This window comes from Terrapene carolina, unplaced genomic scaffold (assembly GCF_002925995.2).
Source record: "Terrapene carolina triunguis isolate 2854851 unplaced genomic scaffold, T_m_triunguis-2.0 Scaffold714, whole genome shotgun sequence".
Taxonomy (NCBI): domain Eukaryota; kingdom Metazoa; phylum Chordata; order Testudines; family Emydidae; genus Terrapene; species Terrapene triunguis.
The window spans coordinates 21936929-21954918 of NW_020665065.1; the positions used below are offsets into that span (position 1 = coordinate 21936929).

Genomic DNA, 17990 nt, shown 5'->3' on the forward strand with positions numbered 1-17990 from the left:
CCCCCAACCTAAAGCAAATACTCACCAGCAACCACACATCACTGAACAAAAACACTGACCCAGGAACCTATCCTTGTAACAAAGCCCGATGCCAACTCTGTCCACATGTCTATTCAAGTGACATCATCATAGGGCCTAATCACATCAGCCATACCATCAGGGGCTCGTTCACCTGCACATCTACCAATGTGATATATGCCATCATGTGCCAGCAATGCCCCTCTGCCATGTACATTGGCCAAACCAGACAGTCTCTACGCAAAAGAATTAATGGACACAAATCTGACATCAGGAATCATAATACTCAAAAACCAGTGGGAGAACACTTTAACCTGTCTGGCCATTCTATGACAGACCTGCGGGTGGCTATCTTAAAACAGAAAAACTTCAAAAACAGACTCCAAGGAGAGACTGCTGAGCTGGAATTGATATGCAAACTAGACACAATCAACAAAGGATTAAATAAAGACTGGGAATGGCTGAGCCATTACAAACATTGAATCTATCTCCCCTTGTAAGTATTTTCACACTTGCTTCTTATCAAACTGTCTGTACTGAGCCATCTTGATTATCACTTCAAAAGTTTTTTTTCTCTTACTTAATTGGCCTCTCAGAGTTGGTAAGACAACTCCCACCTGTTCATGCTCTCTGTATGTGTGTGTATATATATATCTCCTCAATATATGTTTCACTCTATATGCATCCGAAGAAGTGGGTTGTAGCCCACGAAAGCTTATGCTCTAATAAATTTGTTAGTCTCTAAGGTGCCACAAGTACTCCTGTTCTTTTTGCGGATACAGACTAACACGGCTGCTACTCTGAAACCTAAAATAAAGTTACTATTTTATGCAGAATGTCTACTTGTTTCTCTTAGGGGTTTTATAGGCATGGAGTGTACACCATAGGCATATTACTAATTTCCTGGGAGTGACATTACTTCATCAAGGCTTTTTATTAATCCATAACCTATTATTTATAACTATTTTCACCCCCTCTGTTAATGCTCCTAGTGTCTACCTGGGTTGTGTTTATGGTTATGCTGTGGGCAGGGGTGGACAATAGATTGGCGAGTGAATATATACATTTCAAATTGTTAGATTCTCCCCAGTTCTTTATAAATTAAATTAAGCCTCTTCTTTAATAGATCCTTTTGTAAATTAAATGACTGCCACATTTTGATTTTGCGATGTTGATTGTCTCTTATCTCTGTTATAATAAACACTGCTTAGCTATATGCTTGTAGTGCAGTCTGTATAATACTGGGTATCTGTCATACCCAGTAGAAAGAAAATGAATGAGGCTGGGATCCTGTGGAAAAAATAGCATGTGATCAAGTAATTAAAGATTCTGTCAAAATGCATATGTACAAGGGGACTGAATGAAGGTTGTACAGGCAACTCTAATTCTGGCATTTTCTAACTTTGTAGTGCTTGATTTTACAACCTTAGTGTTCTTTGAATGTAGGGTGTTTTTTTGGTATAATAAATATAAATATTTCAAAATATGATGAGCATATGATTTCATTTTGATCAATTTATTTCCTAGCCTCTCATATGTGACGTCACATGGTATGTTTTTTTTTTTTTAAGATTGTAGTTGTTTGTCTTATCAGGCTTCCTTTCCTCAGCTTCTGAAAAGTAGCCGGTCAGAACAGGAATTTATTTAGAAGGGCGAGTTGATTCATGAAGGACTTACTAAATAGTATGGGTTTGTGGTGTTGCAAGTTATTGCATTTGGGGGGAGTAATCAGTTATTTTGTAATGGACAAGCTGAGAGGTAAACTTGTATTGGAAATGTGGTGTGGTTGAGAAGTTTAGGCTGAGATTTCATTCTCCTTCCAACAAGAAACAATGGGTTTTTCCAAACCCTCCATATAAAGTATCTGTATTAAGCATAGTGTATTTTAGGTGAGTCTACCCATTTAAAATCTTTATTTAATTCTAGCTTTTATCAAGTGGTAGTCTATTTTGATTTCATCCTACTTGGGCTTTCCAGCAGGAATGTACGGTTAACTCCCTTCCCTTTTTTGGTGGCTACATACAGCTAAAATGAGGCAGAAAAAGAGGAAGGTAGAGTGGTTAGCTGCTGTTCCACCAGAGCTGAGAAGCATGGAAACATGTACTGTAATACAGAAAAGAATCTTTGCATTCCTCTACCAGCTTCCTTGAAATTTGGCATTGACAGTCAGTCTTGGAAACTGCTTTATATGCCACTGAATCTTTTGTGTCTGCCATTTTTGAACAGAGATAAAGCTTTTTGAACAGAGTTTGGAAGAAGCATTAACTAGCCAATTGAACTCTTAAATAGATGTATGTCAGCAGATTGGTATTGCCTAAGGACTCCCATTGTAGCTATCGCTTTAAGAATATCTTTGTGCTCTGCAGTGGTTCAGAAGCTTTTCTTGTGAGGGCAAGATAGACTGCAGGCTTTAAGAACAAGTAGCAGGGTGGTGTGAATCCAGCCTTATGCTAACAGCAAACCAAAGGAGGAAGACTATGGATTGCATTCAGGTTTTAAGAAACAAATTCCTTATTAATTAATCAAATTAATCCTTTTGTGGAGGTGCTCAGTGGAGACTAAAGTCCAGTGCCAGGTAAGAATGAATGTGGTTAACAAAAAGCCTTCGCGAGGGGTGGATCATCATGGAATTTCAGTACCTGCTATGTATTGAAAAGCTTTGACTATTTCAAGTTTCTCTTCCTTAGTATTATATAAATAAATCAGGTTTGAGTTATTGTCTTAGCATTATTTTCTGAAAGTCCCTGGAGTGTCAGTGATGCAGGTTCCAAACCCTGCTAAACTAACGCATCTACAATTAGGATTGTAATGTTCTATATTTTTACTGAGTATCTTAAATACAGAAGAAACTACAGTAGTGATGTATGCTGCTTTACAATGCATGTACCATTTTTACATCTTTACATAATTTTTTAATTCTTGAAACCAAAAAGTTAAAAGGGATTAAGCTGAATGTTTGCATTTGTTTTTGTTCTCTATAATTTTGCTGATAGTTTTTACCTTTTATTTTAAGTCATTTAATACAATGCAAGTGGGATCATGTATAGAGTTTACATAACCCTAAAGATAGCTGGTGGGAGACTTGCTATATTCTGCAAGAAAATAGAAGTCCTTCTTTTGGAGTGCTTCAAATACATGTTTTATTGCCCTGTTGCACTTGTATTGCCCTTTTGGTAGTCATGATTTTTTTTAATTTTTATGAAAAGATTGTTACTTGTTATGCCAAGCAGTAAGTGAAGAAAGAGGCCAGTGATTCATACTAGGTTAAAAACAGTTGCTAGGGGCTGAAAATAAGCTTGGGTGACAGGAACCATTATGGGGAAAATGTATCCATTTTGAAAAAAAATACCATAGATGGTTTCCGGTAGTCCATTCTTGAAAGTGTATAGCATCACAGAGAAACCATAGAAATTCTCGTTATGTGATACTGTAATAAATTGCTATATATTTTCAGTTTTAGATAACATAACACAATCTAAAACATGTTCAAAATCTTGCCATGTCTCTGTTGTGCATTAATGCAAAAACCTAGACTCTGTAGAGAGGGAAATTCTTTAAGGAAATTCTGACTTCATTATTTGTTTAGAGGTGGGTTGTGAGAAAGGAGTGAAGTAATGATTGTACAGATATTTTTTAACTGCTCTTCCATCTGTTTTGAATACTCTGTAAAACTATACTATACTTACTATAACAGGTTGGTAAAGCAAAAAGTTTTATTTTCTAAAAAAAAAAACAACCCACCAGAATGGAGGGAGGTAAATAGTGGTGTCCCCCCAGGGGTCTGTATTGGGACCAGTCCTATTCAACATATTCATAAATGATCTGGAAAAAGGGGTAAACAGCGAGGTGGCAAAATTTGCAGATGATACAAAGCTACTCAAGATAGTTAAATCCAAAGCAGACTACAAAGATCTACAAAAGGATCTCACAAAACTGCGTGACTGGGCAACAAAATGGCAGATGAAATTCAATGTTGAGAAAAGCAAAGTAATGCACATTGGAAAACATAATCCCAACTATACATATAAAATAATGGGGTCTAAATTAGCTGTTATCACTCAAGAAAGAGATCTTGGCGTCATTGTGGATAGTTCTCTGAAAACATCCACTCAGTGTGCAGCGGCAGTCAAAAAAGCGAACAGAATGTTGGGAATCATTAAGAAAGGGATAGATAATAAGATAGAAAATATCATATTACCTCTATATAAATCCATGGTACGCCCACATCTTGAATACTGTATGCAGATGTGGTTGCCCCATCTCAAAAAAAATATATTGGAATTGGAAAAGGTTCAGAAAAGGGCAACAAAAATGATTAGGGGTATGGAACGGCTTCCACATGAGGAGAGATTAATAAGACTGGGATTTTTCAGCTTGGAAAAGAGGCGACTAAGGGAGGGGATATGATAGAGGTCTATAAAATGACTGATGTGGAGAAAGTAAATAAGGAAGTGTTATTTACTCCTTCTTATAACACAAAAACTAGGGGTCACCAAATGAAATTAATAGACAGCAGGTTTAAAAGAAACGCACAGTCAACTTGTGGAACTCCTTGCCAGAGGATGTCGTGAAGGCCAAGATTATAACGGGGTTCAAAAAAGAACTAGTTAAATTCATGGAGGATAGGTCCATCAATGGCTTTTAGCCAGGATGGGCTGGGATGGTGTCCATAGCCTCTGTTTGTCAGAACTGGGAATGGGCGACAGGGGATGGATCACTTGATGATTACCTGTTCTGTTCATTTCCTCTGGGGCACTTGGCATTGGCCACTATCAGAAGACAGGATACTGGGCTAGATTGACCTTTGGTCTGACCCAGTATGGTCGTTTTTATATTCTAAAAATATCCAATTTTGAGTTCCAAATTGTCTGTGCTGGAGAATCCACTACAACCCTTGGTAAATTTTTCCAATAGTTAAGTACTCTCACCATTAAAAATTTATGCCTTAGTCTGAATTTGTCTAGCTTCAATATCCAGCCATTGAATTATATTATACCTTTCCCTGCTAGGCTGAGGGGCCCATCATTAAATATTTGTTCCCCATGAAGACACTTACAGACTGTAATCAAGTCACTAATTTAACCTATCTTTGTTAGGCTAAATAGATTGAGATCTTTGAGTCTATAACTATAACTATACTATTACTGTTGCTATATTATTCATTTTTGTGGCTCTTCTCTGGACCCTCTCCAATTTATCAACATCCTTAAATTGTGGACACCAGACCTGGACACAGTATTCCAGCAGTGGTTGCGTCAGTGCCAAAACAGAGGTAAAATAACCTGTCTACTCCTACTTGGTTTATGCATCACACTGGGAGCTCATGGTCAGCTGATTATCCACCACGACCTCCAGTTCTTTTTCAGAGTCACTGTTTCCTAGGTTAGAGTCCCCCATCCAGTAATTAAAGATTAGGGCTCTCAACTGGATCACAGGAGACTTGGGTTCAATTCCCTCTTTTGTCACAGACTTCTTGAGCAAGTCACTTAGGGTATTCTACACTACAGGGCCTGTGTTGGCATAGCTTTGGATTCTCTTCCAATAAGCAATGTTTCTTCTCAATGTTTTCTCTACTTTCACAACTGCCAGTTTGAACATAAGGGCATAATTTTATTACCTTAACTAGGTTGAATCAGGTAAATTTAGTATTTTTCCCTTTGTTATATACAGTAAACTCTTTGCACACAAAGACAGACCATAAACCATAGCCACACAATAAACCTCCACTGCTTTTGCTCAATTAGATAATGAAACTGTTACGTCTCTTGGGTTACTGTACTGTATCTTAAACAAGTTTTGGGAAAGGGATGGAATAGCAAAGGTAGTCTTTCACATTTCCTTGTTGGCTTCTTCACAAAAATGGTTACCCACAGACTGAAACGAAAGCTTCCTTTGAATCAACAAGGTTCTGCAGTGGTCACATGATCAGCAGGAAACATGAAGTTATCCTTTCTTCTGAAAGGCCAAATGCTATTGCTTTCTGCAGCTGGAGCAGAGTTTTGAGTGTATGAGAACCAAGCCTCACTGCTGTCATCTCCACAAAGTGCTGCAGGCTATTCAATAACTCAACCTGTACACATTGGATACTATTATCCAGCCCTGGGGATACAGAGAATTCCCACTAACTAACTGGAGTTACTCATATCCTGCAATGGGAGAATAGGTCTTGTTGAATATGGCTTGCTTAAAACTTTAGATTACAAATAACTCAGTTTTAGGTAAAGGACAAATGTTATCTTAAGTTATTATCTACGCTGCATCATTGGAGTACATGGTACTTTGTGGACATAAATAAAATAGCTGAGAGTATGTTTACACTACAGCAGCAAAGCTAAGATGCTGCAGTTGTGCTGTGGTAGCGTCATAGTCTAGAAACTTCCTACACTGATGGAAAGAGGTCTTCTGTTGATTTAGATAATATACCTCTCCAAGAGGCCGTAGGTTGATGGAAGAATCCTTCTGTCAACCTAGCTATATCTACTCCAAGATATATTTATTATATATAGGTTGAATTATTTCAACCTAATTATGGAATTCAGAGTGCAAAATTTTTCACAGCCTTGTGCAAGGTAGCTATGTCAACCTAAGTTTTAGGTGTAGACCAGACTTAAGGGCTTCAGAGGGGTAGCCGTGTTAGTCTGTATCAGCAAAAACAAGGAGTCCTTGTGGCACCTTAGAAACTAACAAATTTATTTGGGCTTAAGCTTTCGTGGGCTATAAACCACTTCATCAGATGCATGCAGTGGAAAATACAGTAGGCAGGTATAAATATACAGCATATGAAAAGATGGGAGTTGCCTTACCGAGTGGGGGGTCAGTGCTAATGAGACCAATTCAATTAGGATGGATGTGGCCCATTTCCAACAGTTGACAAGAAAGGGTGAATATCAACAGGGAAAATTATTTTTAGTAGTGCTAAGGAGGCCAATTCAATCATGGTAGATGTGGCCCATTCTCAGCATTTGACAAGAAGGTGTGAGTATCAACAGAGGGAAAATTATTTTTTGTAGTGACCCAGCCACTCCCAGTCTTTATTCAGGCCTAATTTGATGGTGTCTAGTTTGCAAATTAATTCCAGGTCTGCAGTTTCTCGTTGAAGTCTGTTTTTGAAGTTTTTTGGTGAAGAATTGCCAATTTTAAGTCTGTTGGTGAGTGTCCAGGGAGATTGAAGTGCTCTTCTACTGGTTTTTGAATGTTACAATTCTTGATGTCTGATTTGTGTCCATTCATTTGTTTGTGTAGAGACTGTCCAGTTTGTCCAATGTACATGGCAGAGGGGCATTTCTGGCACATGATGACATATATCACATTGGTAAATGTGCAGGTAAACCAGCCCCTGATGGTGTGGCTGATGTGGTTAGGACCTATGATGGTGTCCCTTGAATAGATATGCGAACAGAGTTGGCCACGCGGTTTGTTGCAGGGATTGGTTCCTGGGTTAGTGTTTCTGTTGTGTGGTGTGTAGTTGCTGGTGAATATTTGCTTTAGGTTGGGGGGCTGTCTGTAAGTGAGGACTGGCCTTTCTCCCAAGGTCTGTGAGAGTGAGGGATCATCCTTCAGGATAGGTTGTAGATCCTTGATGATGTGCTAGAGAGGTTTTAGTTGGGGGCTGTAGGTGATGGCTAGTGGTGTTCTGTTACTTTATTGGGCCTGTCGTGTAGTAGATGACTTCTGGGTACCCTTCTGGCTCTGTCAATCTCACTTCAGCAGGTGGGTATTGTAGTTTTAAGAATGCTTGATAGAGATCCTGTAGGTGTTTGTCTCTGTCTCAGGGATTGGAGCAAATGCGGTGGTACCTTAGGGCTTGGCTGTAGACAATGGATCATGTGATGTGGTCTGGAGGAAAGCTGGAGGCATGTAGGTAAGTATAGCGGTCAGTAGGTTTCTGGTATAGGGTGGTGTTTATGTGACCATTGCTTATTTGCACAGTAGTGTCCAGGAAGTGGATCTCTTGTGTGGACTGGTCCAGGCTGAGGTTGATGGTGGGATGGAAATTGTTAAAATCATGGTGGAATTCTCAAGGGTGAAATTCTGGCTTCATTAAAGTCATTGGGAGCTTTGGCATTGACTTCAATGGGGCCAGGATTTCACTCTAACACTCTGTCCTATAGAGTTTACAACTTATTCCTATTCTGGAGAAGCAGAATTAAAGACTTTTCTTTAAAAAATTATAGGAAATGGCAGGCAACAGAGATTCATAGATTACAAGGCCAGAAGGGACCACTGTGATCATCTAGTCTAATCTCCTGTATAACACAGGCCAGAGAACTGCCCCAAAATAATTCCTAGAGTATATCTTTTAGAAAATGGAAAAGTTTTATTATCTATTGAGCAAAAGGAGAGGATGTTTATGGTGTGGCTATGGTTTATGGTCTGGCTTTGTGTGGAAAGTGTTTACTGTAAAAAACAAAGGGATAAATACCAAATTTACCTGATTCAACCTAGTTAAGGTAATAAAATTATGAATTTTTGAACGTAGTTTGTGCTTATGATTAAGAATTCAGTTTTGAGCTTCCTTACTGAGAAGTTGACATTCTTCATGACAATTTCATGGAAACACAGTTTAAAAGGTTGCAAACAATTTTCGATGCTGCTCTAACAATGATAGAACTGTTCTAGGGAGAGCTTCAGCATTTAAAAATCAAACATTTTATTTCGATTTTAAACACTAAAGTAGTTGGTTTTCTGATTGTTCAAGTAGTATTAAAGGCATGAAATTGGTTTATATACTTTGTGGCACTGACAATAAGCTTTTCTGTACGGCTAATATCACACTGGCCACTGTCAACAGAAGTCTCAGAAATACTTTTTGTAAGTAAAGGGTTACAGGGCCTGATCCAACAGGATGCTCTGGACTGTCACGTCTTTAGAGTTAATGGATGTTGAAGATTGGCAAATTTAACACCATTAATTTGGGCTTGAATAGGGACTGGGAGTGGCTGGGTCATTACAAAAGCAGCTTTGCCTCTCTTGGAATTGACACCTCCTCATCTATTATTGGGAGTGGACTACATCCCACTCTGATCGAATTGGCCCTGTCAGCACTGGTTCTCCACTCCCTTCTCTTCATGTGTCATTATATAATGCCTGCATCTGTAATTGTCACTCCATGCATCTGAAGAAGTGAGGTTTTTTACCCACGAGAGCTTATGCCCAAATATATCTATTAGTCTTTAAGGTGCCACTGGATTCCTTGTTGTTTTTGTAAAACAAACAAGGAAACAATTATAATTCCCACATGGTTAGCAAAACAGGCCAGGCCTTTGTCAGAGCATTCAATGCTGATTAGCAGAGTTTGTTTCACTGAATGTAGAGTTTAAAGAGCAGAGGTGTGTGTGTGGGGGGGAGGTTATGGAGGTTGAGACTAACATTTTGTGGTTTGTTAAATAACTGGATTTGCTTTCAGTTTCTCTTGTCATATTTGTCCAGGAAATCAATTCTTGAGGGATATACTTACTCACTTTAGGAAACCTGAAGGATTGTATCTGCTTGGTTGAATGTGAGTGCCTTTTGAGATGTTTGTATATCTGCTTACACTAGAGAGGTGGTTTTAGATGTTTTAACAAAGAAAGTGCTTTCCGTTTGTATCATGCTCTTGTCATTATAGAACACAATCCTTTTTTCCGTTTGTTTTCCTTAACTTGATGTATTATAGAATTCCCAGAGGTCCTGTGCAGCAACCCCTTGAGGATCGGATCTTCACTCCGACAGTCTCAGCTGTGTACAGCACTGTAAGTATGTAAGGGCAGTTCTGCAAAATACTAAACCTTCATTTTTGTGTGTTTTATTTTTTTTTAAAGGAGACACATTTTCCTTATGCATGTAAGCAAGTAGAAATTGCTATGCACGTTTAGTGATAGCAAAAATCAACTTCCTTACCCCCCTAAAATTGCTGCTCATCAGCATAGGATACAAAACGCCATTTTCTTTGCACAGAAATGGAGAGCAGGATCTGTTGGGCTACTCCGTTATTTCTTAAACATTTGCAGTTCTACTCACAGAATTTACAGTTGGACTTTCTAAGCATACTTCGCTAAGTAAAAATGTTATCAGCCATAATCTCAGTTCGCCTGCTCCCCTTCTCTTCAAAGAATAACTTGATGGAACATATTAGTTACTGCACAATTCTACCAAGACACTGATGTTCCTATTTCATAAGAAAAATTTGAGGAAGAGTTGTTCTTTATGTTAAATATCTCCTGTAAAGCCATTAAGGGAAATAAATACTTCTACGGGAGCCTTAATAGTTGTCAGATATTTTTAGCAGACGACCTTAAATGTTTTAGATTCTAATTAGCAAGGGAATTCAGACTGGAAATCTAGCAATGTTTATTTTTGCATACACGATAAAAATTTTATTTTTCAAATAGTAAAAGTCAGAAGCCCATTATTCCTTATGAGCTTCACTATACTGAAAGCTAGTATGCAGCCCTGATTGAGGAAGGGAAAAAGTGCAAAGAAAAATAAATGATTCAGTTTTGCAAGAGAGTATTACAAACTAATTTATTTAATTACCAAAAATACTTTTAAACTCTTTTTGAAACATTTTGGAAAAAAGGAAGAAAAACGTGTAGATCTTAGAAACTCATGTTTAGCATGATAGCATAAATTACTTATGGAAATGTCTTTTAGAACTGCTGCAGTAAAGGTGCGTCTGCTTATTTGGATGACTGGCAGAAGAAGGGGTCTTCTCAAGATGCAGAATCCAAAATAATTTGTTGCCTCTTCCATCTAGGATTCAGGATAATCATGGAAAAGAACTCTCTGACCCTTTCTCAGAGTTTCTTCCACCTGGGAGACCTCATCAACACAATGGAAGGGAAAGGTTTTCTTGATTCAAGTGGGATCAGTGGTTCTACCCTCTGTCACCCCACATTTCCCTGAGAATCAGGGAGTAGCTACAATAGTGGGAGGACTCAGATAACCTATCCACAGGGGATTCCTTTGGCTGCCTCCCAGTGTATATCTGTTGCAACAGATACTGGCCTGAAAGGTTACAGCGCAACTGACCAGTCTGTTGGTTAAAAGTTTATGCGCATAAGTAGTTAAAAAATCGCATGTCAACAGACTTGAGTTGCAGACTATTTGCTGATGTTAGCATTTGTGCAGTGGATTCAGAACCAACCTTTAATGCAAACCAGCGAAGTGTCTTTGATAGCATACATAATCAAACAAGAGGAACAAGAAGCAAGGCACAGACTGTTGAAGCTAGGGTTACCATATTTCAGGTTCTCAAAAAAGAGGATGCTGGCGAAAAAGGGGGAGCTGAGGAGGGGAGAACAGTATCTAGCCCAGTATCCTATCTTCTGACAGCGGCCAATGCCATAATGAACAGAACAGGTAATCATCGAGTGATCCATCCCCTGTTGCCCATTCCTAGCTTCTGGCAAACAGAGGCTAGGGACACCATTCCTGCCCATCCTGGCTAATAACCAATTATGGACCTATCCTCCATGAATTTATCTAGTTCTTTTTTGAACCCTGTTATTGTCTTGGCTTTCACAATGTCCTCTGGCAAAGAGTTCCACAGGTTATGCATCCGAAGAAGTGGGTTGTAACCCACGAAAGCTTATGCTCTAATAAATTTGTTAGTCTATAAGGTGCCACAAGTACTCCTGTTCTTTTTACAGGTTGACTGTGCGTTGTGTGAAGAAATATTTCCTTTTGTTTTTTTAAAACCTGCGCCCGATTAATTTCATTTGGTGACCCCTAGTTCTTATGTTGTGAGAAGGAGTAAATAGCACTTCCTTATTTACTTTCTTCACACCCGTCATGATTTTATAGACCTCTATCTTATCCCCCCTTAGTCGTCTCTTTTCCAAGCTGAAAAGTCCCAGTCTTATTAATCTCTCCTCATATGGAAGCTGTTCCATACCCCTCTGAAGCTCTGCAACTTTGTCCAGAAATGCTCCAGATGGAGTGACTTTTTTAATTCTAAAACATTAATTCTGTTGGTTTTGAGTTAAAGGTATAAAGGAAGAAAACTTTTGAAGACTTTTTGCCCAATATCACGTAGATTGTAATAGGTTTTTTACATTAAATTTTGAAGGATATTATTCCCTAATGTGGACTAACCACTGATTGTGAGTCACTTTAGTGTACATTTAAATTGGGACAAATAAACACCTGTTTAAGCCATATGTAATGTACAATAACACTGTATAAACTTCCACAACACAGCTGTGCCAGACACAATCGTGATTTGAACCATCTCTGTTAATTCCAATCCTACTGGGCATCTCTTGAGTAAATGCTACAGTTGCATCCAGTTGTACTGATTATACAGTAACTTGTGTTGTGGACTAGGGGCTAGAGCAGGGGTGGGAAAACTATGGTCCGGGGGCCACATCTGGCCCTTCAGACATTTTAATCTGGCCCTTGAGATCCCGCCGAGGAGCAGGGTTCAGGGCTTGCCCCACTTCGGCGCTCCAGTTGGGGAGCGGAGTCGGGGGCTTGCCCTGCTCTGCGCGGCTCCTGTAAGCAGCAACATGTCCCCCTCCGGCTCCTACATGTACAGGCAGCCAAAGGGCTCCGCATGCTGCCCCTATCCCAAGTGCCACCCCCGCAGCTCCCATTGGTGTGGAACCATGGCCTCTGGGAGCTGCAGGGGCGGTGCCTGCGGACGGGGCAGCACACAGAGCTGCCTGGCCACGCCTCCGCATAGGAGCCAGAGGGGGGACATGCCACTGCTTCTGGGAGTTGCTTGAGGTAAGCACCGCCTGGAGCCTGCATCCCTGACTCCCACGCCCCAACCCCCTGCCCAAGCCCTGATCCCTCTCCTGCCATCCGAACCCCTTGGTCCCAGCCCAGAGCACTCTCTTGCACCCCAAACACTCATCCTCAGCCCCATCCCAGAGCCTTCACCCCAGCCAGAGCCCTCACCTCACCCCCCCCCCCCCCCAACTCGGCGCCCCTTCCGGTACACTGAACTCCTCATTTCTGGACCAACCACAGAGCTTGCACCCCCAGCCGGAGCGCTCACCCCCTCCTGCACCCCAGCTCTCAATTTTGTGATCATTTATGGCCTGCCATACAATATCCATACCCAGATGTGGCCCTCGGGCCAAAAAGTTTGCCCACTCCTGGGCTAGACTGTGAATACTAAACTCTTTCCCCCCTCCCCCCCCACTGATAATGCATATCAGAATTAGAGCCCACATTTCCATAGGTGAAAAGGCAACACACTAGTATTGCTGCACCTCACCCTTCATATTTGCAACTAAGAGCCATATTGTCCCTTCTGTCACTGTGGGGATAATGGTTTGGGGAGTGCTGCCTCCATGGAATGATCTTTTTTTCTCATTGAAAACAAAAAGATCTGCATTTTAGAGTGTGCTGTTTATACATGTACACACTGTGACTAGAGGTAAAGCAGATACTCCCAGTATACTTTGGAGCGTCTAACAGAAAATCCAGCTCTCCTATGGAAATGTGAATCAAAGTTAATGAAATAAGGCTTGACTCTGCCATTGCTTTCATATGCTTATTTGTGTGCCTGTTTGCCTGCCTCTCTGCAGTAAGGGATCATTGGTGGGCACCTGGGAAATTGCACACCCATCAATGGTGCTGTGATTTGCTTTGGTGTCCTTTAAAAGGATATTCCTGCAGTGAAGGGAATCATGTAGAAAAGAGATTATAAGGGATTAGCTACTGGATCCACAGTGCATTTAAACAATAGATTTTGGTTAGGAGGCTGATCCATCCTACTGTACTGCGGCTGGGGAAGGCTGCAAGTGGGATGTGCCTTAAGCACTTTAAAACTATTTACTTGAGCATCAGTGAAGATCTTAGATACTATATGGCAAGAAGGCCTGCCTACAGTAGCAAGAATTTTTTTTAATTGGGGTGGGGGTGGGACATGTACTTGTACTTCCCTTTATAACTCTCACTGCACCATGTACATACAATACACAAAATTGTGTATAAAGAAAATATATATGTTGTGTTTTTTCCCATCAGATTTTATCCAGTTTGATCTAGTCTGAAAAATTAACTGGCATTTCTACAGATATATAGAGATTTTGAGATTGTCTGTAATACAGAAAAATGAGGAAACTTTTGAGACTTAAAAAATAGGTTAAAAACAAGAAATTTAAAACCAAATGGAAAGAATCATAGAATCATAGACTATCAGGGTTGGAAGGGACCTTAGGAGGTCATCTAGTCCAACCCCCTGCTCAAAGCAGGACCAACCCCAAACTAAATCATCCCAGCCAGGGCTTTGTCAGGCCTGACCTTAAAAGCCTCTAAGGAAGGAGATTCCACCACCTCCGTGGTAACCCATTCCAGTGCTTCACCACCCTCCTAGTGAAAAAGTTTTTCCTAATATCCAACCTAAACCTCCCCCATTGCAACTTGAGACCATTGCTCCTTGTTCTGTCATCTGGTATCACTGAGAACAGTCTAGATCCATCCTCTTTGGAACCCCCTTTCAGGTAATTGAAAGCAGGTATCAAATCCATCCTCATTCTTCTCTTCTGCAGACTAAACAATCCCAGTTCCCTCAGCCTCTCCTCATAAGTCATGTGTTCCAGCCTCCTAATAATTTTTGTTGCTCTCTGCTGGACTCTTTCCAATTTTTCCACATCCTTCTTGTAGTGTGGGGCCCAAAACTGGACATAGTACTCCAGATGAGGCCTCACCAATGTCGAATAGAGAGGAATGATCGCGTCCCTCGATCTGCTGGCAATGCCCCTACTTATACAGCCCAAAATGCCGTTAGCCTTCTTGGCAACAAGGGCACACTGTCGACTCATACCCAGCTTCTGGTACACTGTAACCCCTAGGTCCTTTTCTGCAGAACTGCTGCCTAGCTATTCAGTCCCTAGTCTGTAGCAGTGCATGGGATTCTTCCGTCCTAAGTGCAGGACTCTGCACTTGTCCTTGTTGAACCTCATCAGGTTTCTTTTGGCCCAATCCTCTAATTTGTCTAGGTCCCTCTGTATCCTATTCCTACCCTTCACCGTATCTACCACTCCTCCCAGTTTAGTGTCATCTGCAAACTTGCTGAGAGTGCAGTCCACGCCATCCTCCAGATCATTAATGAAGATATTGAACAAAACCGGCCCCAGGACCGACCCTTGGGGCACTCCGCTTGATACTGGCTGCCAACTAGACATGGAGCCATTGATCACTACCCGTTGAGCCCGACGATCTAGCCAGCTTTCTATCCACCTTATAGTCCATTCATCCAGCCCGTACTTCTTTAACTTGCCGGCAAGAATACTGTGGGAGACCGTATCAAAAGCTTTGCTAAAGTCAAGGAATAACACATCCGCTGCTTTCCCCTCATCCACAGAGCCAGAAGGGTCTTTTCCTCTACTCTTGGACCATCTCCTGTCCCTGAGAGTGTTGGGACTCGGTCTCAGTTCCATCAAGGTGCGTGTAGTGGCTATTAGCGCGTTCCACCCCTCTGTGGACGGGCACTCTGTCTTTGCTCCCCCCTTGACTGCCAGGTTCTGGAAGGACCTGATAATGAATGTATCCTCCTGTTCAACCCATCGCTCCCCAATGAGACCTCAAGACCTAGCAACATTGATAAAATTGCCTTTCAAACCTCTGGCCTCTTGTTCCCTGTGTCTCCTCTCCATGAAGGTCGCCTTCCTGGTACAGTAGAACCTCAGAGTTACGAACACCTCAGGAATGGAGGTTGTTTGTAACTCTGAAATGTTGTTAACTCTGAATAAAATGTTCTTTCAAAAGTTTGCCTCTGAACATTGACTTAATACAGCTTTGAAATTTTATTATGCAGAAGAAAAATCCTGCTTTCCCTTTTTTTTTTTTAGTAGTTTACGTTTAACACAGTACTGTACTGTATTTCCTTTTTTTTTTTTGGTCTCTGCTATTGCCTGATTGTGTAATTCCGATTTCAAATGAGGTGTGTGGTTGACTAGTGAGTTGTAACTCTGATGTTCGTAACTCTGAGGTTTTACTGTAGCTATTACTTTTGCAAAAAGGATAGGCAAACTGCGGGCCATGATGGCAAACCCCTCCGCCCCCTCACCATGTTCCTTAAGGACAAAGTTTTCCTGTGCTTGCATCCCATGTTTCTGCCGAAAGTTGTTTCCCGCTTTCACCTCAACCAACCCATACACTTACCTGCCTTTTTTCCAAAGCCACATTCCTCAGCGGAGGAACCACACCTTCACTCCCTCGATGTCCGTAGGGCCCTGGCCTTTTATCTGCAACGGATGAAGCTGTTCAGGAAGTCCCCTAGATTGTTTATCGCTATAGTGGAAAGGATTAAGAGGCAAGCCATCTCCATTCAGCGGATTTCAAAATGGGTTTCAGGGTGCATTACACTCTGCTATCAATTATCAGGATAGTCTTCACCCATTGGGGCACGGGCCCACTCCAGGTGAGTGCAAGCCTTGACTACGGCCACACTTCACGACATGCCGCTCATGGACATATATATGGTGGCCACGTGAAGTTTGAATGCATCCTTTTTCTTGACATTAGTCCCTGGTGCAAAACTATGTAATGGATGCCTCATACGGCATGGTTGTTCTCCATTCCACGGTTCCTCGCAGCCTCTTCCTAACTAGGTATTGCTTGTGAATCACCCTCAGTGCAATACAATAGGGACCGTCACTCGAGGAGGTTACTTACCTGTAACTGGAAGTTCTTCGAGATGTGTGGTCCCTATCCTGTCCTCCTCCCCCTCTGCAGCGGATCTTTTCGATTTGCGGTGGAGAAGGAACTGAGGGTGCGGTCGGTCTACTTTGCCCTTTATCATCTCATTCTAAACCATGAGGCGCAGCAACAGCGCATGCATGCACCAAAGGACAGTACTGTTTTCAAAAGCTCCAGCTCTGTATGTATGGTGCATGCATATAACCCTCAGTAGAATACAGATAGGGACCACATATCTCGAAGAACCTCCAGTTACAGGTAAGTAACTTCCACTTCTAAATCTGGACTGATCATCCAAGAATTTACTTCCATAGTGGTCTTTTTGGTAAGAAAAATGTGGACTGCTACTGAACAATTGAAAAAAGAACAGGAGTACTTGTGGCACCTTAGAGACTAACAAATTTATTAGAGCATAAGCTTTCGTGGGCTACAACCCACTTCTTCGGATGCATATAGAGTGAAACATATATTGAGGAGATATATATATACACACACATACAGAGAGCATGAACAGGTGGGAGTTGTCTTACCAACTCTGAGAGGCCAATTAAGTAAGAGGAAAAAAAACTTTTGAAGGGATAATCAAGATAGCCTAGTACAGACAGTTTGATAAGAAGTGTGAGAGTACTTACATGGGGAGATAGATTCAATGTTTGTAATGGCTCAGCCATTCCCAGTCTCTCTTTAAGCCTAAGTTGATCGTATCTAATTTGCGTATCAATTCAAGCTCAGCAGTTTCTCGTTGCCACCCGCAGGTCTGTCATTGAATGACCAGACAGGTTAAAGTGTTCTCCTACTGTCCAATCCCTCAGACAGACAAGCACCTACAAGATCTCTATCAAGTATTCTTAAAACTACAATACCCACCTGCTGAAGTGAAAAAACAGATTGACAGAGCCAGACGAGTACCCAGAAGTCACCTCCTACAAGACAGGCCCAACAAAGAAAATAACAGAACACCACTAGCTGTCACCTTCAGTCTCCAACTAAAACCTCTCCAGCGCATCATCAAAGATCTACAACCTATCCTGAAAGATGATCCCTCACTCTCACAGGTCTTGGGAGACAGACCTGTCCTCGCTTACAGACAACCCCCCAACCTGAAGCAAATACTCACCAGCAACCACACATCACTGAACAAAAACACTAACCCAGGAACCTATCCTTGCAAGAAAGCTTGATGCCAACTCTGCCCACATATCTATTCAAGCGACATCATCATAGGACCTAATCACATCTACCATGCCATCAGGGGCTCGTTCACCTGCACATCTACCAATGTGATATATGCCATCATGTGCCAGCAATGCCCCTCTGCCATGTACATTGGCCAAACC

General features: G+C 41.3%; 1 protein-coding gene across 2 annotated transcripts in view; it reads left to right on the plus strand.

Annotated features, from left to right (window-relative positions):
* The window catches only part of EIF4G3 (eukaryotic translation initiation factor 4 gamma 3), a 399442-nt gene that overhangs the window by 68136 nt on the left and 313316 nt on the right, over nucleotides 1–17990 (plus strand). For both annotated transcript variants that reach the window (XM_026659916.2, XM_026659925.2), the window contains exon 2: nucleotides 9674–9749. In XM_026659916.2, coding sequence (XP_026515701.1) covers nucleotides 9674–9749 — 76 coding nt within the window. The remainder of the gene's footprint in view (nucleotides 1–9673; nucleotides 9750–17990) is intronic.